General features: G+C 36.7%; 1 protein-coding gene across 7 annotated transcripts; it reads left to right on the top strand.

Annotated features, from left to right (window-relative positions):
* The first annotated feature begins 983 nt into the window (after nt 1–983).
* LOC146498951 (complement factor H-related protein 1-like) lies at nt 984–22,409 on the top strand. Of its 7 annotated transcripts, none has more exons than XM_085138689.1 (17): nt 993–1,213; nt 1,330–1,524; nt 1,727–1,832; nt 1,986–2,062; nt 2,183–2,374; nt 3,073–3,255; nt 3,392–3,586; nt 3,712–3,894; nt 4,458–4,625; nt 7,192–7,359; nt 7,694–7,885; nt 7,982–8,167; nt 8,551–8,718; nt 9,038–9,223; nt 9,647–9,826; nt 10,858–11,037; nt 22,084–22,409. In XM_085138689.1, exons 1-17 carry the CDS (start codon nt 1,144–1,146, stop codon nt 22,275–22,277), a joined length of 2,823 nt encoding a protein of 940 aa, XP_084994815.1. In that variant the 5' UTR covers nt 993–1,143; the 3' UTR covers nt 22,278–22,409. The 7 variants fall into 7 exon arrangements, with proteins under 7 accessions (XP_084994810.1, XP_084994812.1, XP_084994811.1 ...); XM_085138682.1 differs by lacking the exon at nt 22,084–22,409 and adding an exon at nt 11,568–11,897 and having other exon boundaries at nt 994–1,213; XM_085138683.1 differs by lacking the exons at nt 9,038–9,223; nt 9,647–9,826; nt 10,858–11,037 and adding exons at nt 19,129–19,284; nt 19,708–19,887; nt 20,911–21,090 and having other exon boundaries at nt 997–1,213.
* The last annotated feature ends 1,934 nt before the right edge of the window (nt 22,410–24,343 follow it).

Genomic DNA, 24,343 nt, shown 5'->3' with positions numbered 1-24,343 from the left:
GCTTCTTACAGCTTGATTCTTTAAAAGGTTTAATCATTTGACCATCAATCCACATTGCTCTTGCTCTTTCTGCTTCGTCAGCAGTGGGGCAGGGAGGTAGTTTGCAGAGCAAACAGTACTCGTGATTCTCAGTCAGTAGAAATAGTTTCACAGTGTTGGAGGAAATTCAGCTTTATGCAAAACGTCAGACAGAAATGTTAAAATTCCCATGTTAGGGTATAATAGTTAGTCTGCTGGTGAAAAATGGAAAAATACATACTGTATAAAGTGTTTGTTTACTTTCTGACTCACAGATGCCACTTGCTCATTGAATATCATAACAAAGCCATACTGTATGGTCCAAGAAATGCATTTGTAGAGTGGCACATGTAATGTATGTTCAGAAGTGAGTAACATGAAGCTATGGAGAGAAATGAGGGCAAATCCAATATTGCTCAACAGCTACATTTTGTTTCAGTAGTTTGCAAAACAAAGTCAGGCTGCCTTTCTTTTTTTCTTTTGCCAGGTTTTTTGGCAGTTCTCTCCTCCCATACAAAACCAGTTTTTGTGTGCGTGTATTTTTTTTCATGGTTACAACAATTGTATTCATGTGCACACAAAAATTAGGTTCAGTTCACAATTTGGCGAGTAAAAAAATGATGCATTTGATCTGCTTTTGAAGTAAAAAATACAGTTCACTTTGTATTTGTCTTGCCAAGATGCAACATACTTTGTTTGCCTTATTGATTCACGCAAATGATTAACAGGAAAGCAAAAGAAAGTGAATATTCCCGTAAAAGTTTGTTTGTTCTTTGGTTTGTCACTGTACGGTAAACATGGTAACCACACAAGGCCATGAAATTATTTTGCTGCAAATAAATGCCCTTAAAATTGGTGATGAAGATTTTAAAGATCAATTGTGTCATGAAAGTAGCTATATGTAATCACTTCCTGTGTGTGTGTGCGGGTGTGTTTTAAGTGTTTGTTTGTTTTTGGGGGTTTTTCCCGGCGAGCCTAAGGTCATATTTGGAGGCAAGGACAGCCTTTTGTAAATCATTGAGCAATCTCTTCTTTCCCCGTGAAATCCAAGCTCCTCTAGTGTACAACAGTCTTTGAGTCTCCAGTCTTTAGTTCTGTTTGGTGAATGAGGCTAGCGAAGATAAAATGCATGTAACAACCACAAGCTGTATCCTACTTTTGTGGATGCATACACTGACCTTTGTGAAAAGCCAAGGTAAGACCCAGTACTTCGGGTGATTTCTATGATCTTCTCATTTTAATTACACAATATTTTGATGTTGAAATAAACACAAAAATCATGTATGCTGATTTTTATTTACCGCTATCCAGATAATCCAGGACCGTGTACCCTTGAAGATTTTAAAAAGTACCATCTCTACGATGGCAATTTTGACATAAGTGGTATGCAGGCCAGTTACCCAGGTGGGAGACAAGTGAAAGTGGGCTGCAATGTGGGCTACAGTGGCTTTTTCAAGCTGACCTGTGTAGAGGGAAAATGGCAACACAGAGGCACTAATTGTCAACGTAAGTTAACATTCACTTATGAATATCATCTTTGCCTTACCAAAGCAGCGTAAACATCATTAGCTTGTTTGAGTTATTGCTCGAAAATTCATATCACAGACTGCAATGCTGAACAATATGTAGTGTACTTTTATGAAATGTACAGCAAATTCCACTTTTCTCTGTAGTACTTTTACCCACATTTTGTCTTATTTGCTTTAAGCGAAATCATGTGGTCATCCTGGCGAAGCCCAGTTTGCCGATTTTCAACTTAGAAAGGGGGACGATTTTGTCTTTGGCTCAGAAGTTGTATACACCTGCCACAAAGGGTATCATAATAATTTTAATCACATTTTCCTTGTGATTTTATTTGTTTTGTGTTTCTTAATCTGCATAGTTATGCATGCTCTGTGCATATTATCTGTACATTTGGCTTTTCTTTTAGTCATCTCCATGAATTCTCTGTTATAAACCTGATTCAGATTTCAAATGGTCAGTCGAACAAACTTCCGACGTTGTATGGCAGAAGGCTGGGATGGCGTTGTCCCCGTCTGTGAAGGTAGGAGCTGATATAAATGAAATTATGCAATCAGTAATATACACGTAGAAAGAAATAGCAACCTGTGTTTATGTTTTTGTCTGACTTTGAGGGTTTTTTTCCTAATGTTTTTCACTCCAGCTCAGCAGTGTCCATCAATTAATGTTCCCAAAGATGTGAACGTGATGGGTGATGCAGAAGAAGCTACCTACGGCAATGTAGTTCGATTTAGCTGCAAGTCCAACAATCACATTATGAAAGGGGCAAGAGAAATTTATTGTGATGAAAATGGAGACTGGAAAGGCTTGGAGGCCGGCAATCCAAAATGTGAAGGTAAAGTGAAGCTGGCTTACTATTGTTACTATTACTTTGTTCTCGAGTAATTAGGTAGTAACACCCAAACAATCACCAACCCCCTGAAAGAGAATAGAGGAGCAACTCTATATTGTATATTCAATTTTGAGCTATTATGAAACACTTAGTTTCGTAATAGTGACACATTTAACACTATTTTATAACTAAAATGGTGTTAAATGTGTCACACAAATGTATCTGTGCCATGTGTAATGCTGTATTTTATTTAGGCCAAAATTTAGAATTAAATAATTATCACTTGCATACAAAATTAGTTTATTTATACTAAAGGTACAAGAATAGAAAATGAAAACAGAATACATTTAGGGCAAAAAAACCCAAACAATTTTTGTACTTAAGTATTAGATAGTTTGGGGGAATATTTGCCTATTTGGTTAAAATAAAGGTACCACTGCTATGGACATAGGAAGTCCAAAAATATCAGCTTCAAACAAAAACAAAAAAACACGAACAACATCATAAAATTGGCCTACAAGTGTAATTAATGAGAAAAACATTGCAGCTGCTTTGCTTGTTTTTCAGTAAAATGATCACTTTCACTTTTCTACTTTATCAAAAAAGCTTCCTTTCACAACAGGTTAATCAGCGGTTACCTTTTATGTACCTTTCTATCAGCAGTTGCTGTAGTTTTATTCTCTGACTTTATCCTTCAACAGTTGTAAAATGTGAACCACCGAGGATTGAAAATGGTTTTGTACCTGGAGATATCAAAGAGTACAATGAACGTGATATCCTAAACTTTGAATGCAATCCTCAATATAAACGTGCTCAAGATTTACCTTCAATCTGCACAAAGACAAGAGACAGAGCAGAGTGGATCCCCACACCTGAATGTGAAGGTAAACATAGACAGAATTACATACAGTTTATACATTAAATGCCACTGACTAGTGAGAACTGGAGCTGGATGTCATGGTATTGCTCTGTCTTGGTACAACACACTAACTCATGTGCTGCATTTCCCATCATATGCAGAAATAAAATGTGAGCTGACACTGCCACCACTCCGAGGAACCACATATGAACCTGCTCATAGAAGTAGGTTTTCACCTGGTGAAAAGGTAACAGTTACATGTGAGGAGAGATCCTGGATTGGGACAACCCGCACGCGCTCAGTTGAGACTACTTGCAATGAGGATGGACAGTGGTCTGTCAGACCAGTATGTCAAGGTATAAAACTACAAAAGCTTTAGACACATATTCTAAGCTCACTGTTCTTTGCTTTCATGTAGTTCAATCAGCCATGAGGATGATGAACAATTTTTTGAAATTATCAAGTCTTTCTTTCTTTACAGAGGTTACATGCAGCCGTCCACATAATAGACTTTTGTCCTACTTGAAGCACTCTTGGCCTGATGAGACAAAGAAATTGGGTGATATTGTCAGGTACACATGTAGATCAGGATACAAGAGGAAAGATGACGTCACTCGGGCCACATGCACCAGAGATGGATGGGAACCAAATCCACTTTGTCAAGGTATGGTGAAGTTTAGTTCACTTTTCTTCTAATTCTGACATGATCTTTTTAATTTCTTTAATATTAGTCCATATTTGAGAAAACAGGAGAGGATTGCAGAATATCTTTGGTCAAACAGAAGCCTCAAAGGATCATTCAGTCATAGAGTAAAATCTTACAAACCAGCAATATAAATTTTAGAGACTCTGTGTGATAGTTCATAGTGAAAGAAAATGGTAATAACATTAATTTTTTTGTTTATTTGTGTACTAACCAAGCACTAAGCGAAAGAGTGTACAAATACTCACTGGATACTATTTTCTGTACAGACTGCAAGAAACATTTTTACTGCAACAACAACTTTCAGCTGGATGTTGAATCCACAACTGAACATTTTTCTTGTCCTTTGACTGAACATATTCAAATATAAAATACAGAACTGTTAAATGGAATCACATTTACACTGGGGAGCTGCTGCTTTTACTTAAATGATTATATGAAAGTATCTGAATGTTTTACATGACAAAATTATCTGAATCAAAGTAAATGCAGAAGCTTAATAAATGTGTTTTTGTTCCTTTCAGAGATAAAATGCAGGAGGCAACAGTTTAATAATGCAGATATTACTGGAAACATTCAGGCTGAATACAGGTACAACGATCTTGTCCAGTATAACTGCAAGAGAGGTTATGAAGGAAGTTTCACTCTAACCTGTGGAGAAGATGGCTGGCATGGGTCTAATGAATGTACAGGTAAGAAAATGCAATAAACTTAAAAGGATACATTTATTCAGTTATTCAAGGACTACTGTTTTTCATGACAAATATAAATATTGTAAACAACTGATGACAAAAGACAAATGTATAAACTCTGTATAAAAGGTGAGCATTGCTTTCAGGACTGAAAAGTGAATCCGATATGAAAGTTCAGTCAACATGAATTCTCTCAAATCGGGGAACTTGCAGAAAAGCATCTGGTTCTACAGAATGGTAAATGATCTGTATTTGTATAGCGCTTTACTAGTCCGTAAGGACCCCAAAGCGCTTTACACATTCAGTCATCCACCCATTCACACACACATTCACACACTGGTGATTGCAAGCTACATTGTAGCCACAGCCGCCCTGGGGCGCACTGACAGTGGCGAGGCTGCTGGACACTGGCGCCACCGGGCCCTCTGACAGAAGTCTATCTTTAGTCTATCTTTATCTTTACATCCCTTGATGAGCTCCACAAACATTTTTCTTTTGTGAAGCAATGCATGTTTCTCTTATCAAAGAGTAACATGCATTTTCCTTGACAATGATGTCATCGCCTTGTCCATCTTCTTCTGGGATTTCTTGCCCTGAAAATAAAGAAAAGGTTATACTTTCCACACATACAAATGTGCTTGGGGCTCATTCGGATCCCAGTGCCGTAAAGTTTGTCATCAGATGGTTAGAGCAAGGTTTTGTGCCAAGGTACAGATTTCTTTTTTTTTAACGGAGCTAACTTATCCAAAAAGAATTTCTATGGTATTGCACCTGGTGGTAGACGTCGAGCAGACATCAAAGAAGTTTAACACAGAATAATAACTGGGCCTTTGGGTCTCCGGTTGTCCATGTCTGCATCCGACTTTAACCTTGGCTTATGTATCTGTTTGAATCCTTTTTTTGTTTAGTGTTCACATTTACTTCTATTCCTAATTCCCACTTCTATTAGTTTGATTCCTCCTTTAGTCTTCCATGCTTTGTGTCGTCTTCCTTTTATTAAGTTCATTTATGTGTCTTCTGTGATATCTCACTTCCTGTTTTATTTTGAGAGTTTGTGTTCCTTATGTTTTGCTTCTGGTTTTGCTTCATTAATCTTTTTTCCTCAATCTGAAATCTCCAAAGTGACACCTGGTGGCCAGTTTGGCTATTGCCATATCATAATAATGGGCATGATGTTTTACTCAGGGTCTGGAGTTTTTGTCATAGCGAACCTCCTGCTGTTCTTAATGAGAGATTCACACCAGAAGCATCAGTGAGAATTTTAAAAAAAAACAGTTAAGAAGTAGGTCGCCTCTAATTAATTAATTTGTTTTTCTAACATTTAATTTTCAGGTATAAATATATTCCTTATGTCAGTGCAGTATATGAGTAACGTTATATACTGACCATGAAGTCAGTTAATGCAGTAAATAACATTTTCTATGAAACAACAGAGAACAGATGGAGTCATAGCTGAATATTAAAACAGAGGCCGTTTGATCTTAGTGAATTTACAGTACATTGTCTCTCCTTGCTGATATGAGTGAATGGAGCTCAAACTCCAGTGGCTGACTTTCTAACTTTCACTCATGACAGTAACCATTCGAATAAGATATTTATGTATTATTTATATAATATTTCTTTAATTACACTTTGGATTGCAGTGTATAAGTGACTGGATAGTCTATATTGATCTTTACCATACACAACAAAAATAATAATAATGAGATGAGGTATTGTTTTCTGTTACACATGCTCCTGTAAGAAATAGAACCGCAAATATAAAAAAATTGTATTATTTAATTTGTGTCTGTCTATCAGTTGAAATCACCAGCTCTTGTTTTGTTTAGCTCCCTCTGCTTCCCGGAGTCTGCATTTTGGGTCCTCGCTCACTCACAACACATCATGGGAAGGCTTTGCGCAACTAAAAGCCTATTCCACAGGGTGGCTGTCCCAAAGGTCCAGCACCTGATTTCTTCAATTCTAATATATAAGAAGGGATGCTAGTAGAAAGGATGACTCTTTCCTTGTCAACTTCTTTCAGATGTGTCGCTAGCATCAAATTAAAAAAAAAAAAATCCTAAAATTGTATATTTTTCAGTTTATGACATTTGCAAATCATTTCTGTATCTTTTCATTTACCTTTTGTACTGCATCTCAAAAATTTTGATATTGGGGTGGTAAATACAAAAGAGAAGTATGTTTGTTAATGCCTACTGAGTTCACTAGTTTGTTGGAAAGTTCAGTCTCACTTGTGGCTGAGGTTTTTGCTGTTTTGGTAAGAATCTAAAGCTACAGTCTGAAAGTCTAATAGTAGTGACAGTCATGAACCAAATTTCATTCAAACATCTCACGTAAAGACAATCAAAAACCACACGAAATGGAGGTTTGCCAAAGTCAGCAGGATTCAATGCTAGTCACTTAATAACAGACATTACACAGTCTATTCAGGAGTATTAAGGATATTTAAGCCTAGTCCAACGATAGTTGAAGAATGTTATCTATGAATCACACTTACTAGTAAGACAAGAATGTATTCTGACTGCTCTATGATAATATCTAAATGTAATATCTGTCTTTCTGATAGCTATAACAGGATGTCCAACAACGAGCTTTGACAGCAGACTTAAAGTTTGGCTACATGGTGACAAACTTTACTTCAGGTGTGAGGATGGCTACAAACTTCTCAGCAAAGGCTGGTGGGGTGAAGCCACATGTGTGGACGGTGTTTGGTCTGGAGTTGAAAAGTGTATTGGTAATTAAAGTTTCTAATTAAACTATCTTCTGTTATTAGCTTAAAGCAAACACAGTGACTTGTTCAATACCAATGTCAAGATGGGGAGTATAAGATGTTTACATAGAAAAAAATATATTTTAGAATCTTTTTAAAACATTTTTTAACATTTAAGTTTTATCTGCAGTTATGTTTAAGAAAACTGGTGTGAAAATATTTTCTGTAATATCTTACAATAAGTGCATTCATACAGCGTTTCTTCCACTGCTTATTCTGATCACATTTTTAAATGGAGGAATGGATTTCATCCATCTGTAAAATTTTGCCTGATTGTTTGTAATCATATCAACTTTAGAGGAACAAAAGTGTGGAGAAGCTCCTGAGATTCCTAATGGGGAAGGAACACTAGGGAGTACTGAAATACACGGACAGACCCAAGACATGATATTCATTAATTGCACTGAAGGATACTCTGCTGAGATTGAGGAAATAACTTGTCGTGACGGACGATGGGATTTAAATGGATCACTTGATGATATCTGTAAATGTGAGTCACCTCAAGCATTATTTTCACACATATTGATAAAGAGATTACAGTGTGTAAATTAATAGTTTACATGTTTGACATGTTCATGTCTTGCAGCTAATCAGGGTAACTGCAGCCTTCCACCCAAAGTTAAAAATGCTGTTATTACAACTCGTTATCGGAAGCAATACCCATCTGGCTCTGAAGTAACTTATCAGTGTCGTGATAAGTACACAATAGAGGGGGACGCCACAATTAAATGCACAGCTGGGAAATGGAAGGAGCTCAATATTCAGTGTATACGTACGTACATAAAAATAAAATATTGCTGTGAATAAGCTTTAAAACTGTTAAAAACACTGCTGCCTGTCATTCTGCCTGCTGATATATTTCATCTTTATTCATCTTTCTTTCCCCACCCTTCATTAAGGGTAGAGAAAGACTGTAGTCCTTTGAGGGACAAAACAATGGAAACAATCTAACCCAACATTGTACCAAAGGCACAATCTTTAACTAACCTTAAATATACTGTTTTGGTTTGTTTTTTGTTTTTTTGTCTAAGAACAGTCTGCATGTGTACCTCGGTTTACACACCTGCCGTTATCTTCATTTTCAGCACTATTGGTCAAATCAATAATGTATGTAACAATGTATATAATATTGACAATACTATTATGTATATTCAGTGTACTGTGAAAAGCTTGTGGATGAGTCACAGATGATGGACTTCACAGCAGAGAAAGAGAAATACATGACTGGAGAGATCATTGAATATCAGTGTAAGAATAGAGAAGGAATTATTGGCAATGCAACGTGCCAACATGGCAAGTGGGATAAACCAATAGAATGTGAAGGTAAGTAGACATAAAAAAAAAAGGAGTTTTCATACAAACACCCCAATGTGGTGCAGTTTGTAGGTTTAGACAATTATTCTTCCCTTTAATCACTTTTAAAAGAATTGCCATTCTTTTCTGACTTCTTAAAAGACTCGACATTAATTACTTCTTAATTACAGCAATGAGAAACTGAATGCCTATTAATAGTAAATATTTAAAGAAAAACTTGCTTAGTTTGAAAATGTAGTGAAAAAGTGTCTTATTACTTTGAATCTGATTTGGTTTCATGTTTATAATGTAAACCTCATAGTAAAACAGATTCTCTTTTTCAAAACAGAGAAATGTAGAGTCCCTGAAACACCAGCAGCTCTAACAATCACCACAGATGTAACAGACAATCAAATGAAAAAAGGACAACATCTAACATTTGCTTGTAAAAACAGTAATCACATCATCAAAGGGAATGCAACGCTTGAATGTTTGGAAAATGGACAGTGGAGCACTCCTGTTCCCAGATGTGGAGGTACATCACTTGTCCTCTTGTGATCTTACTGTTTATCAGTACAAAGGATGGAAAAAGATTGCTATTGCTGTTTTTGGTATTTCTTGGGGTGTCGTGTGAATGAGTGTAAGTTACACACACTTTAAACCAGAAATTAATAGTTGGTTTTGAGGCAAAAACACATTTCAGGTTATCAGTAAAATGTCCTCTGCCTGATCTGCTCTTGTGCTAATTAGTTTGTGTGAACATTGTTTCTGGTTAATTCTTTGTCACAGATGGCCACACAGTGTTAAGGTAAAGGAGAGTGATGCACAGGGTGTATGACAAATATTTCACTTCAAATGAAAAATGATGCATGACAGCAGGTCAGAGTGAAAATGTGATTATTGTGACAAAATAGTATCTAATGTTGGTTTTTCCTCTGTTATTGCCCACAATTTTTAGCTGCCAAGCAATGTAGGACGCCACCACGTCTTTCAGATGGACGGACCAAAACAACGGCTAAAAACACGTACAGACACAATGAAAAGGTTGAATATGTGTGTGACAGAGACTACGGCATGGAGGGTGGGCCGTTCAAAACCTGTGTCGATGGTGATTGGGTTGGAGAGATGAGATGCCGCCGTGAGTTACATTTCCCTTTTGTTGCACACAAAGTTTTTAAATATGTTCTAAGTAAACAAACAGACAGTGGAGGGACGCTGGAACCAGTTTGAGAAGTTTAGTAAATCTGAGAAGTTGGTTAAGTGTGACGTTGAAAAGTTGTTTTCACTAACACAGACAGTAGCTCAAAACTGTTTGAAATGTGGTGCATTTAAGATTATACCTGAACACACCACAATGTAGACTTCAGGGTTAGTTGCAGTTATATCATTAAATAATAATAATATTAATACGAACAAGAAGAATTCGTTTTTATAGAAACCTCTGTAATTACCCACCATCCCCAAACTGTGCTGCAGCTCTGAGAACATCACAATGGCTTCAGTTCTAAAGTGGATGGGTTTCACTTGTTCACCACCCACTACTTCTCCTAGATACACTATTGCAGTCTGCCCAAAGTCACACTTTGAGAGATTTAATGTCAGGTTTGCCTTTCAATGATTTCAGTGTTTTTAAGTGGCCCTCTATCATTGCCACAGACATCACACATTTCATCACCAGTTAACATGGGTTACATGCAGGAACAGGGAAATACAACATGCTATGGACATGTCAGAGGAAATGTGAGAACCTGATGAGCGCACACGAACCACAGAAGAGTTTGAACTTAAAAAAAAAAAAATTTTTTCACAATAAAATGATTAAAACAATTAAAAGGATAGGATCTGTAAGATGTGGGAGAGGGCAGTAGATGAATATATCAAAGAAGCAGATCATTTCAACAGCAACATGAGTTTGATACCAGTACAACACAGTTTATCATTAGTTACAAAGAGTGCTGACCACTTTCTAAGCATAACAGAACTACATATATAGGAAGACAAAGCAGTCTTAAAGGCTGTGATCTGCACTCGGATTGCATGATGAATACTTCACCTGAAATGTAAAATAATATGTGACGGTATAAAAATGTCATAAAAATATGACTAAAAAATTATTGTGACTAAATGTTGTCTAAACTTTTTTTTTCTCTATTGCTCACACTTTTGCAGCTGGCCAGGGTTGTGGGAGGCCACCACCTCTTTCAGATGGAGACACCAAAACAAGTACTAAACAGCTGTACCAACATAATGACAAGGTTGAATATATCTGTCAGCGTTATTACGTCATGGAGGGTGGACCGTACAAAACATGTAAAGACGGTGAATGGACTGGAGAGATTACATGCCTCCGTAAGTAAAAGTTTTCATTTCATTTCATTCTGTGAAGATACAAGTAAAAAGTCATTTTGGTTTCTGTTTTTTTAATTTTGTTTAATTCCAGAGGTGTGATCGATATTTACAAAAATATACACGACTGCTTGTGAGCCTCTCAAGATGAGAAACTATGTATAAAATATGAAATTAAATATGTTACTCACAAACAGTGAATGCATTGCTTTGTTGAAGCCCTTCAATAAACATCTTAAATGTTCAGTTTAAAGTCCACTGTGGTGGTGTACACCGCAAGCATTTAAAAAACTGTGATAGATTTTTTTGGAGCCTGTTGTGTTTGACATAAGAAATCAACAGGTACAAAATCATTTCTCAGTGTGTGGATAGTAGGGTCTGAGGTTTACATTCCAGCATTTGACCACAATTTAGAATTAGGCAGGAGAAAGAAAATTTTATTTGTAGCCACAGAGTCCTTTACAGAACACAATATTCTGTACATGCATGTATTTTACTAACATTAAAAGACTGTTTATCTTTATGTCTTACAGAACCCTGCACTGTGAATAAAGACGACATGAACAGACATAATATTCAGTTCAAATATAAAGAAGATGATAAACTGTATTCAGAACATAATGATGAAATCGAGTTTAAGTGTACCAGTGGACACAGAGATGTTGAGACAGTGGCAATGCGTCAGAAGTGTGAACATGGTGTGATACATTTGCCGACTTGCCAGTAATGCTTTTTTGTACAAGACTAGATAAACACGAGGGCACTAATGTGTCAATAATTGAAGAGCAGATTAAAGACTTAGACCAGTGAAGTACCGGTGCTGTTTGTGGTCATTTCAATAAAAGCTAATAAATGCTGACTGAGTCTGTTTTCAGCGTCTACGTGTTTTCTGAGTGAAATCTATCTTGCATAAATCTTCTAACACAAATTCAGAACCTGTATGCCTCACTTGGCTTAGCCTGAGAATTTTATGATTTAATAAAGGTTGCCCAGCAACTGAATTTTGAATTCTAACTATCTGATTTAAAGAGTTATCAAATGATCTGTACAAAAACATGACTTGGCTGATGTTTGTTCAGTCATAAAAACCTTTTGATCATTCTGGAGTTTCCATAACTTCTCTCTGGGTCATTGTATGTAGAATCATTCAGACAAGGAAAAAAATCCACCTGACGTGTACTTTCCTCTATAATATATCAGGAATTTTAAGTTAACAGGTTTTTTGGTCCAAACAAAGATTTTTTTTCCTACAGTCAAATACAACCCATATGAGCGTTTGCAAAATAGGCAGACCCAACAAAACCAGTTATCATGAGATGGCTAATAAATTACCTAACTTTAAGAGCATTCATGTTGTTATAGGCAGTGTTGTTGTTAATGTATGTTTGGGGGCGCTGCACCCCAGAACCTTCAGAGGTTTTTCAGGGTTCTCAGCTGCCGGATTGTTATGGGTGGGACAGTTTTCCTGTATGTGTGCGACTAGCTGTGGTTGTTTCTAAAAGTGGTCAGTAAACGTCCTAAAACTGGCACTTGAGTTTCCGAGCATTTTTATCCTGAGGTTATAACACATGTCAATACAAGCTGTTTGTGTAGTATCGCATGCTCTTTATTCCTCACATACTCCACTGAGATGAGACAGTGTGTCATTTTATGATCAGCATATTAGTAACGGCACAGTCTGCTTGAAATGAAAATCATGACACCGATAATAATTAAAAGAGCTGAGAAAAAAAACTGTTAGAGACAGACGTTCTCGTTATTTTTAGCTTCCACTTTGCATTTATTTGTGTGTTTAATGTATGTTTTATTAAACAATAATAAATTATTAAACAATTAACATATTCAGTTACATAAAATCTGTCCTTAACTACGGAAATACGACTAGACCCACATCAAAACCTTGCCAAATAACACCAAATAGAATCTAAACAGTGCAAATCATTTTCCAATTCAAGGTACTACTTAAATGTTACTTACTTAAATGTTATACAATTTATACAGAGGCTTTTTAAAACATGTCAAAAAATCCTCATTAATTCTTTAGAAAAATAAATATAAGAAAGGATCACTTATTCCAGTTGTGTTGGGTTTTTTCCATGAGCGAGGACAAATATGCTCAAAATAATTAGATTTCACTTTTTATTAGAGACAAAGAGGTTTAGAGACAAAGCACCCAGGCTGTAAAGACTTTTATTGCATGTCACAGAAACATCATGTTAACATCATGTGACCGGTCTGAACAGTTGAGGGTGGTCTGATATGAGCTCATGTTTCTTCTTTTGCACCTCTCTGGATCTCCTTATATAGAGATGACCCTCTTGCAGGCAACGCTCCCTTTAACATGGCAACCGCCTCTTGTCCTCTGTTCAGGTCTGCATAAAGAGATAGGGAAGGGAGCGAGGAAAAGATCTGGGTCTTCTGTTTTTTCTTTTTTCTTTGCATAATTTCATCTATATTTTATTGTGTTGTGGTTTCCAGTGTTTTGTGTTGTTTCACTTTAAATTTGTTTAAAAGAAAAAGCTGAAAATTTAAATAGTTCAAAGTTTAACTGTAAATAGTTGTTTTTTGTATTTTATTATGTTATGTGGAGTAAATAAATAAAAGCATATTTATATAATAAACATATATAAATAAATAAATAACATTTTTTTCGGTTCCTGTTTCTATATACATATAATTTTTTAGGCGTTCCCTTTCTTTTCAGAAGCTTGTCTCACTTTGCTTGGAAGTTCAGTGTTTCCCTTTTCCCACTCTAATCACACAATAACTACTTACTAAAAACTTAAATGGAAATAGGAAACATTAAATTTCAACAAGATCTTCAAGTTGAATTAAATTTTTTAACTGAGTAACAAGCAAAAAAAATAATTAAATCAATTAGTCACCTTCAGTATCGAAAATAGAATAAGTAGAATAAAGTCGCAAAGTAACTTGTGATTTAATTCACTACTTTAGTTTAATGGGCCACCACCACACACACAGACACACACAAACCAACCCAGAATTGCCACTTCCGATATGGTTGCAGGCCTGGATCGCTGTGGTCGGGGGACCCAGTGGCCCTGAAAAAAATTATAAACTGGCGCCTCTCTTCTGAGGAGTATCCTGGTCAAATCCAAGAGGAGTCCTCTTCCCTGCCGCACTGTCTGTCACACAGGAAGAAAAGCAGCAAGCCTCCTCCCAGGCAGCTGCAAACTGTAGAACAAAGTCTCCAACCTTGAATCCAGTGCAGTCCTTGCTGTAATTTCCAGAGGCCGCCGTTGCAGCTAACACCACTTGATTAGTTAGGCAGCCGCTCACTGTTTTTCTTGGAAAATTTAATGACTAGTCCAATGTATTGTGAGTTTTTCCACGTACAGTGGTTAAAATGGTTTTGTTGTGACCATCAACTTTGTCGTTACTATTTGTAGAGTTTTTTGTGAGAGAGAAGACAAATATGCTCCAATTATAAGTTTTCGCAATTTATTATCAAAAAACTGGTTTTACATGGCGCTATAGACCTCCTCTCTCCGGCTCAGAGACAAAAGGCTGCTGCACCCAGGCAGTAAACATTTTTTATTATGTTTGATAAGGATAATGTTATACATGATTGGTCGAAACAGTTTAGGGTGGCCTTAGGTCTGATGTCGGCTCACATTTCTTCTTCTGCAACTTTGAACTTTGACGTAGCATCTCCACTTTAAGTGGCTTTCGGTCAGACTTGCAGAAAGAGAGAAAGAGCTTCTCCAATCCCAAAATTTATGACCATGTTTACCTTCTGGTGCCTTCAATAGTGAGACAGAGCCTAACCCGCAAATTCGTTAGAGAAGGGAGCTCCTCTCTATTTATGTCTGTTAGTATCTGAGTGTAGCAATCTACTTCTAATACTACTCTACAATGATTAACTATGTGCAATAAAGTATAAAACACAAATATGTGAAGCTAATTATGAGATATTTATTATTTATATTTATTGAGTCTGTTGGCATCATGAAAAGTTTATGAAAGACTCCACAAAGCTGGGGGGCACGGGCCGTGAGCACACAGGGACTCACCCTACTTAGACTTGCCTGAGTGGAGTCTTCTCATTTGTCTTTAAACCTGGGCATGAGTGAAAGTGATAGGTGGGGGAGGGGTCTCAGGACTTTCACAGGAGGCTATGGTGCAAGGTGGAGAGAGGGAGAGTGTAGTGTACCTGTGGATTGTAGGCTGGCTACAGGTAAGTCAGAAGGGGTAAGCATTCACTGCAGTGTCAAATCTGTTGAAAAACACATTCAAATCTCTGGCTCTGTCCTCACGCAGATCTATACAAAATCTGCCATAAAATCCTCATAGATCAATATCTTTTCTGCTTCACCTAATAAAGTTGACCCCTTATCAAATAATAAAACATTCAGTCAGTATTTCAGGATTTTAACCGTTTAAATGCCAGTTTCATTATTTGAATTGTCAATTATTTATTTTGAAAAATAATTATTATTATTTTCCATATAATAAAAAGTAGGAGGATGGAGCATGTGTCTTTTTTCTCTTTTCTTTTGGTAATTTATTGATGTAATGACCTTGTCCTCTTTCCACTAAAGATTTTTCTTAACTGGAAGTGACATGAGCTGCCTGAACAAACATGTAAATGAATGACAAGCACAATGGTAAACAAATCACATAAAAATTGCAGAACAACTCTGTGTGTGCCAGCAGTGTGCTATAACTTTGTTTAATACTTATCGATATAAATATTAAATATTTTAGTATACTTATATTTATACCCAACAGTTGAAAACAGACATAAATCTGAATAATTGATTTTGTGTGTGTGTGTGTGTGTGTGTGTGTGTGTGTGTGTGTGTGTGTGTGTGTGTGTCAGGTGGAAGGGTTAAATGCCAGTGTCCCTGAGTAAGTTTCACAGCATGCACATATTCATGTGGTAAAAGAGTTCAGTCTGTGTAAGTGTGGAGGTGAATGACTTCTTAGGCAGTATTTCCTGAACACAGCAATCCCTGATTTGAATAATGAGACTCTTTGGCCTTCCTTGGCTTTTTCTCCTGTGGCTGAATCCAAATGAATCTTTACAGCAGAATGGTAAGAAAGTCTTATTACTAGTTTCTGTCTTAATAATAGTTTACAGTAACAAACAGATGTTTAAACAGTGGATCGAAATCAGCCTTTTAATTAGTCAATGACACATTTATTCATTTTAATGCAGTGTTTTGCACATTCACTCAGCTCTCCCAGGAGAAGACACAAATCCTTTTTGGAGTTGTGTCAGAAACGACATTTGTTTAAGAATAGTTTTATGCAAAATGAAAGACGTCATCACATCATACAGCTGACATAGATTCTTATTTTTATTGTTTATATTTAATATTTATAATCAAAAGTGGCGATGCACGTTATTTAATTTAATAGAACCACATAAAACTTTCATGTAGACGCCAGCCTCCATGGAGAAAAAGGCTGAAAGCAAAACTCATGAAAACCTGGAAGGATTTTAGTCATTTAACCCACTAGTTGCCAGACATGCTGGTGCGTCTAAATCACATGATTGATTGAAGATGATATGGCAGCAAGACCCACAATTGCTGAGTTTTTATTTCAAGAAGATGTGGAGGGTGAAGGTAACAGTGGTCCCAGCGGTAATCGGAGCACTCACTGCAGTGACCCCATAGCTGGCCTAGTGGCTCAAGCATATCCAAGGAACAACATCCGAGATCTTTGTCTAGAAGCGCGCAGTCCTAGGAACAGCTAAGACACTGAGCAGGACCCTCAAGTACCCAGGCCTTTAGTGATGACCGTGGGGGGCAAGAGGGGAATTTGTTTATATTGTGCGTGTGTGTGTGTCTGTGTGTTTGTTCCCGTCACACTCACAATTGCCCTTCAAATCTCATTTAACAAACTGCATCTTTTATTATAACATACTAATGGTCAAAATGCCTCATCTTTCAACAATTTCAGAAATAAAATGTCAACTGATTCTTCCACCACTCAGAGGAACCACATATGAACCTGCTTATAGAAGTTTGTTTTCTCCCGGTGAGAAGATAAGAATTACATGTGGGGAGGCTTACTGGATTCTGAACACTCAGACCACCTCAGCTGAGACTACTTGCAAAAATGACGGAGACTGGGCTATCAGAGCAGTGTGTGAAGGTATAAAACCGCATCTGCTTTATACACATATTTCAAGGTTAGGGTTTCTTGCTTTGCAGCGGTTCATTTATACATGAAGATGATCTGCCCCTATTAGTTAGTCTATATCTCTTTCTAGAGGTTACATGTAGCCATCCACAAGCTCTGTATTTGGATTACTGGGGTGATTCTGGGCAACAACAAAGACTGGGCGACACTGTCAGTTACACATGTGGATCAGACTACAGGAGTACAGATGGCGCTCCCTGGGCCACATGCACCAGAGATGGATGGAAACCAAATCCACTTTGTCAAGGTATTATGAGGTGTAGCTTGTTTTTCTTCAAATTCTGGTTTTGTTTCTTTCATTTCATGTATTTGCAAAAATATGATTTAAAAAATCTTGTGAATAACTGCACATCTTTTCAAAACTTGTCTGTTAATAAATGAACGATGCATGTTGTATTAAGTATACTGAGTGCTCACATAGAGAAGAAATGCACCATATTAGAGCCAGTCTACTCACAATATTATTGTGAAAATTTATTCGGAATAAAAGAAAGACAGTAGTGTCCAGTATAAATGCAAGAGAGGTTCTGAAGGAAGTTTCACTCCAATCTTTAGGGAAGATGGCCTGCATGGCTCTAATGAATGTAGAGGTAAGAATGTTCAGGATAAATGTGATTGTTCACATTCATTTGTGATATATTGCTCTTCTTGATAAAGCTAACTGTTGCAAGGTAGGAACTATTTATTCGGTGTTCGAGCACAAGGGCACCGCAGCTTTTACTTAGCTGACCTTGAACAAAAAAAAAACATCATTGAGCCAAATCAATGATCACAACAAATCACAAATCACAATTTGTGCCGTGAGGCGACTTTTGTTGTGATTTGGCGCTATATAAATAAAATTTAATTGAATTTAATTTAATTGAATCATTAGGAATTATTACTTCTTATAAAAATAAGAAGAATTAGAAGAATGGGATTTGAATGAGTTAGATGTGGGAGATGGCAGTAGACGAATAAACAAATAAAGCAGATAAATGCAGCAGCAACGTTTCCTTTACAACATTTGGCAGGACTGTGAGGAGGGAATTAATTAGAAATCTCAAACACAAATTTGATACCTGTCCAACACAGTTTATCATTAGTTACAATGAGTGCTAACCACTTTCTGAGCATAACAGAAGGATATATATCAATAGGAGAGATCATAAGTAATATCAGTCGTTCAGTGGGCTGTTTGAGTCAGAATTGGCAGTTTATTTGACAAAGCAGTCTTAAAGGAAGGTTATATAGGATATCTAAGACAAATGTTTTATGTTTTATTGTGAAAAAATCTGGGTTTATGAAATTTTTAAATCATTGCATTCTGTTTATATTTACTTTTACACAGCACTAGAGCTTGGATCATGAATACAAGGGACAAATACGTTTATGACCATTGAGTTACTACTAACTCCTTATTATAGGGAATACTGAATCTGACTCTAAAGTAACTTATCAGTGCTTAACTAGAAGGAGAAGCCACAATTAAATGCACAGCTGAGAAATGGAAGGAGCTCAATATTCAGTGTATACGTACGTACATGAAAATAAACTATTGCGATGAATAAGATTTAAAACTGGAGTCTTAAAAGTTAAAAACACTGCTGGCTGTCACTCTGCCTGCTGGCATATTTCATCTTTATTCATCTTTCTTTAGTTATATTTAGTGCCAACATAGGACAGATTTCCAATTTCATTGTAGTGCTGTACTTAGTATGACTCTGCAATGACAATAAAGAGTTATCTAAAAGACTGGACATTAATTACTTCTTAATTACAGCAATGAGAAACTGAATGCCTATTAATAATAAATATTTAAAGAAAAACTTGCTTAGTTTGAAAATGTAGTGAAAAAGTGTCTTATTACTTTGAATCTGATTTGGTTTCATGTTTATAATGTAAACCTCACAGTAAAACAGATTCTCTTTTTCAAAACAGAGAACTGTAGAGTCCCTGAAACACCAGCAGGTCTAACAATCAAAGGACAACATCTAACATTTGCTTGTAAAAACAGTAATCACATCATCAAAGGGAATGCAACGCTTGAATGTTTGGAAAATGGACAGTGGAACAATCCTCTTCCCACATGTGAAGGTACAACACTTGTCCTCTTGTGATCTTACTGTTTATCAGTACAAAGGATGGAAAAAGATTGCTATTGCTGTTTTTGGTATTTCTTGGGGTGTCGTGTGAATGAGTGTAAGTTACACACACTTTAAACCAGAAATTAATAGTTTGTTTTGAGGCAAAAACACATTTCAGGTTATCAGTAAAATGTCCTCTGCCTGATCTGCTCTTGTGCTAATTAGTTTGTGTGAACACTGTTTCTGGTTAATTCTTTGTCACAGATGGCCAAACAGTGTTAAGGTAAAGGAGAGTGATGCACAGGGTGTATGACAAATATTTCACTTGAAATGAAAAATGATGCATGACAGCAGGTCAGAGTGAAAATGTGATTATTGTGACAAAATAGTATCTAATGTTGGTTTTTCCTCTGTTATTGCCCACAATTTTTAGCTGCCAAGCAATGTAGGACGCCACCACGTCTTTCAGATGGACGGACCAAAACAGCGACTAGAAACACGTACAGACACAATGAAAAGGTTGAATATGTGTGTGACAGAGACTACGGCATGGAGGGTGAGCCGTTCAAAACCTGTGTCGATGGTGATTGGGTTGGAGAGATGAGATGCCGCCGTGAGTTAAATTTCCCTTTTGTTGCACACAAAGTTTTTAAATATGTTCTAAGTAAGCAAACAGCCAGTGGAGGGACGCTGGAACCAGTTTGAGAAGTTTAGTAAATCTGAGAAGTTGGTTAAGTGTGACGTTGAAAAGTTGTTTTCACTAACACAGACAGTAGCTCAAAACTGTTTGAAATGTGGTGCATTTAAGATTATACCTGAACACACCACAATGTAGACTTCAGGGTTAGTTGCAGTTATATCATTAAATAATAATAATATTAATACGAACAAGAAGAATTAGTTTTTATAGAAACCTCTGTAATTACCCACCATCCCCAAACTGTGCTGCAGCTCTGAGAACATCACAATGGCTTCAGTTCTTAAGTGGATGGGTTTCACTTGTTCACCACCCACTACTTCTCCTAGATACACTATTGCAGTCTGCCCAAAGTCACACTTTGAGAGATTTAATGTCAGGTTTGTCTTTCCACGATTTCAGTGTTTTTAAGTGGCCCTCTATCATTGCCACAGACATCACACATTTCATCACCAGTTAACATGGGTTACATGGCGGAACAGGGAAATACAACATGCTATGGACATGTCAGAGGAAATGTGAGAACCTGATGAGCGCACACGAACCACAGAAGAGTTTGAACTTAAAAAAATGTTTTTTCACAATAAAATGATTAAAACAATTAAAAGGATAGGATCTGTAAGATGTGGGAGAGGGCAGTAGATGAATATATCAAAGAACCAGGTCATTTCAACATCAACATGAGTTTGATACCAGTACAACACAGTTTATCATTAGTTACAAAGAGTGCTGACTGCTTTCTAAGCATAACAGAACTACATATATAGGAAGACAAAGCAGTCTTAAGGCTGTGATCTGCACTCGGATTGCATGATGAATACTTCACCTGAAATGTAAAATAATATGTGACGGTATATGAACATAAAAACGTGACTAAAAAATTATTGTGACTAAATGTTGTCTAAACTTTTTTTTTTTCTATTGCTCACACTTTTGCAGCTGGCCAGGGTTGTGGGAGGCCACCACCTCTTTCAGATGGAGACACAAAAACAAGTACTGAATACCAGTACCAACATAATGACAAGGTTGAATATATCTGTCAGCGTTATTACATCATGGAGGGTGGACCGTTCAAAACATGTAATGACGGTGAATGGACTGGAGAGATTACATGCCTCCGTAAGTAAAAGTTTTCTTTATATTTTTCATGTTACATTGTGTGAAGAGAAACGTAAAAAGTCATTTTGGTTTCTGTTTTTTAATTTTGTTTAATTCCAGAGGTGTGACCCATATACACACAAATATACACGACTGCATGTGAGCTTCTCAAGATGAGAAACTATGTATAAAATAGGAAATTAAATATGTTACTCACAAACAGTGAATGCATTGCTTTGTTGAAGCCCTTCAATAAACATCTTAAATGTTCAGTTTAAAGTGGTTGTGTACACCGCAAGCATTTAAAAAACTGTGATAGATTTTTTGGAGCCTGTTGTGTTCGACAGAAGAAATCAACAGGTACAAAATCATTTCTCAGTGTGTGGATAGTAGGGTCTGAGGTTTACTGAAAAACATGTTTTATGTTTTTCCATGATGAGCTCCAGTAAGATCTTTAATTTTTTTTCCTGTTGACTTCAGGTGATATTATAAAATAGATATGATGAAGTTGAATTATAGTACAGAGCCCTTGTCACACACATAGTTATACGAGCACACCACGCAGTGAACTGTGCAAAAAGAGAGAGAGAACATTATGTACATGCAAAAAGAGAGAACATATATACATATAACCATAAAGGTGAATTAAATAAAATAAGACAATCTGGAAATTTCAAAATGAAACATTTGAAAAGTGTACATTGTGCAGGTGGGTATTAAAGTGTCCGGTACTGTAGTGAGGCTGAGAGGAGTCAGGCTGGGATGGACAGGAATTCAGCATGTAAAATAGTCACAGAACTATTACATAAAATTAACAGTGAATGTAATCACCCCACAAGAGCAACAGCAACAGTAGATCATCTGTGTACTATTCCAGCGTTTGACCACAATTTAGAATTAGGCAGGAGAAAATAAATTTTATTTGTAGCCACAGAGTCCTTTACAGAACACAATATTCTGTACATTCATGTATTTTACTAACATTAAAAGACTGTTTATCTTTATGTCTTACAGAACCCTGCACTGTGAATAGAGACGACATGAACAGACATAATATTCAGTTCAAATATAAAAGAGATGATAAACTGTATTCAGCACATAATGATGAAATCGAGTTTATGTGTACCAGTGGACACAGAGATGTTGGGACAGTGAGAATGCTTCAGAAGTGTGAACATGGTGTGATACATTTGCCGACTTGCCAGTAATGCTTTTTTGTACAAGACTAGATAAACACGAGGGCACTAATGTGTCAATAGTTGAAGAGCAGATTAAAGACTTAGACCAGTGAAGTACCGGTGCTGTTTGTGGTCATTTCAATAAAAGCTAATAAATGCTGACTGAGTCTGTTTTCAGCGTCTACGTGTTTTCTGAGTGAAATCTATCTTGCATAAATCTTCTAACACAAATTCAGAACCTGTATGCCTCACTTGGCTTAGCCTGAGAATTTTATGATTTAATAAAGGTTGCCCAGCAACTGAATTTTGAATTCTAACTATCTGATTTAAAGAGTTATCAAATGATCTGTACAAAAACATGACTTGGCTGATGTTTGTTCAGTCATAAAAACCTTTTGATCGTTCTGGAGTTTCCATAACTTCTCTCTGGGTCATTGTATGTAGAATCATTCAGACAAGGAAAAAAATCCACCTGACGTGTACTTTCCTCTATAATATATCAGGAATTTTAAGTTAACAGGTTTTTTGGTCCAAACAAAGATTTTTTTTCCTACAGTCAAATACAACCCATATGAGCGTTTGCAAAATAGGCAGACCCAACAAAACCAGTTATCATGAGATGGCTAATAAATTACCTAACTTTAAGAGCATTCATGTTGTTATAGGCAGTGTTGTTGTTAATGTATGTTTGGGGGCGTTGCACCCTGGAACCTTCAGAGGTTTTTCAGGGTTCTCAGCTGCCGGATTGTTATGGGTGGGACAGTTTTCCTGTATGTGTGCGACTAGCTGTGGTTGTTTCTAAAAGTGGTCAGTAAACGTCCTAAAACTGGCACTTGAGTTTCCGAGCATTTTTATCCTGAGGTTATAACACATTTCAATACAAGCTGTTTGTGTAGTATCGCATGCTCTTTATTCCTCACATACTCCACTGAGATGAGACAGTGTGTCATTTTATGATCAGCATATTAGTAACGGCACAGTCTGCTTGAAATGAAAATCATGACACCGATAATAATTAAAAGAGCTGAGAAAAAAAACTGTTAGAGACAGACGTTCTCGTTATTTTTAGCTTCCACTTTGCATTTATTTGTGGGTTTAATGTATGTTTTATTAAACAATAATAAATTATTAAACAATTAACATATTCAGTTACATAAAATCTGTCCTTAACTACGGAAATACCACTAGACCCACATCAAAACCTTGCCAAATAACACCAAATAGAATCTAAACAGTGCAAATCATTTTCCAATTCAAGGTACTACTTAAATGTTATACAATTTATACAGAGGCTTTTTAAAACATGTCAAAAATCCTCATTAATTCTTTAGAAAAATAAATATAAGAAAGGATCACTTATTCCAATTGTGTTGGGTTTTTTCCATGAGCGAGAACAAATATGCTCAAAATAATTAGATTTCACTTTTTATTAGAGACAAAGAGGTTTAGAGACAAAGCACCCAGGCTGTAAAGACTTTTATTGCATGTCACAGAAACATCATGTTAACATCATGTGACCGGTCTGAACAGTTGAGGGTGGTCTGATATGAGCTCATGTTTCTTCTTTTGCACCTCTCTGGATCTCCTTATTTAGAGATGACCCTCTTGCAGGCAACGCTCCCTTTACCATGACAACCACCTCTTGCCCTCTGTTCAGGTCTGCATAAAGAGATAGGGAAGGGAGCGGGGAAAAGAAAAGGGAGAGAAAGAGCTTCTCTAACTCCAGAAATTATTAGCCGTGTTTCCTCTAGCATAGTGGGCCTCAAGGTTTTGTACCTTCTGGTGCCATCACCAGTTCAGGCAGGCCTTGCTCCTCACACATTCCACAGAAAAGAAGGCTTCTCTCTGTTTATGCCTGTTAGTGGGTGAGGGTAGCAGTCTAAACATAACTATGTGCAGTAAATGATAAAACAAATGTGTGATGCAAATTATGAGGTAAAAGCATTATTGATGAAAATTAATTTGAGCAACTGCCATTCTTTAATCTAGAGCAAAAACCAATCATCCTAATGTAGCAATCCTGAAGTAGCTAGGCCCGCCTAGAGTTTGTTTTACTTTATCTTACTAGTGATGGGTCGGTCGCGAACAAAACGGCT

This window comes from Neolamprologus multifasciatus, chromosome 17 (genome assembly GCF_963576455.1).
Source record: "Neolamprologus multifasciatus chromosome 17, fNeoMul1.2, whole genome shotgun sequence".
NCBI lineage: Eukaryota > Metazoa > Chordata > Actinopteri > Cichliformes > Cichlidae > Neolamprologus > Neolamprologus multifasciatus.
Note: the sequence above shows the minus strand (reverse complement) of the source record. Positions and strands in the feature narration are given on the sequence as shown.

Coding starts and splice junctions, on each gene's coding strand:
- LOC146498951 (XM_085138689.1), top strand. CDS start 1,144: ATGCATGTAACAACCACAAGCTGTATCCTACTTTTGTGGATGCATACA. Junction 1,833..1,985: donor GTATACACCTGCCACAAAGG/GTATCATAATAA, acceptor AACCTGATTCAG/ATTTCAAATGGTCAGTCGAA. Junction 2,063..2,182: donor CGTTGTCCCCGTCTGTGAAG/GTAGGAGCTGAT, acceptor TTTTCACTCCAG/CTCAGCAGTGTCCATCAATT.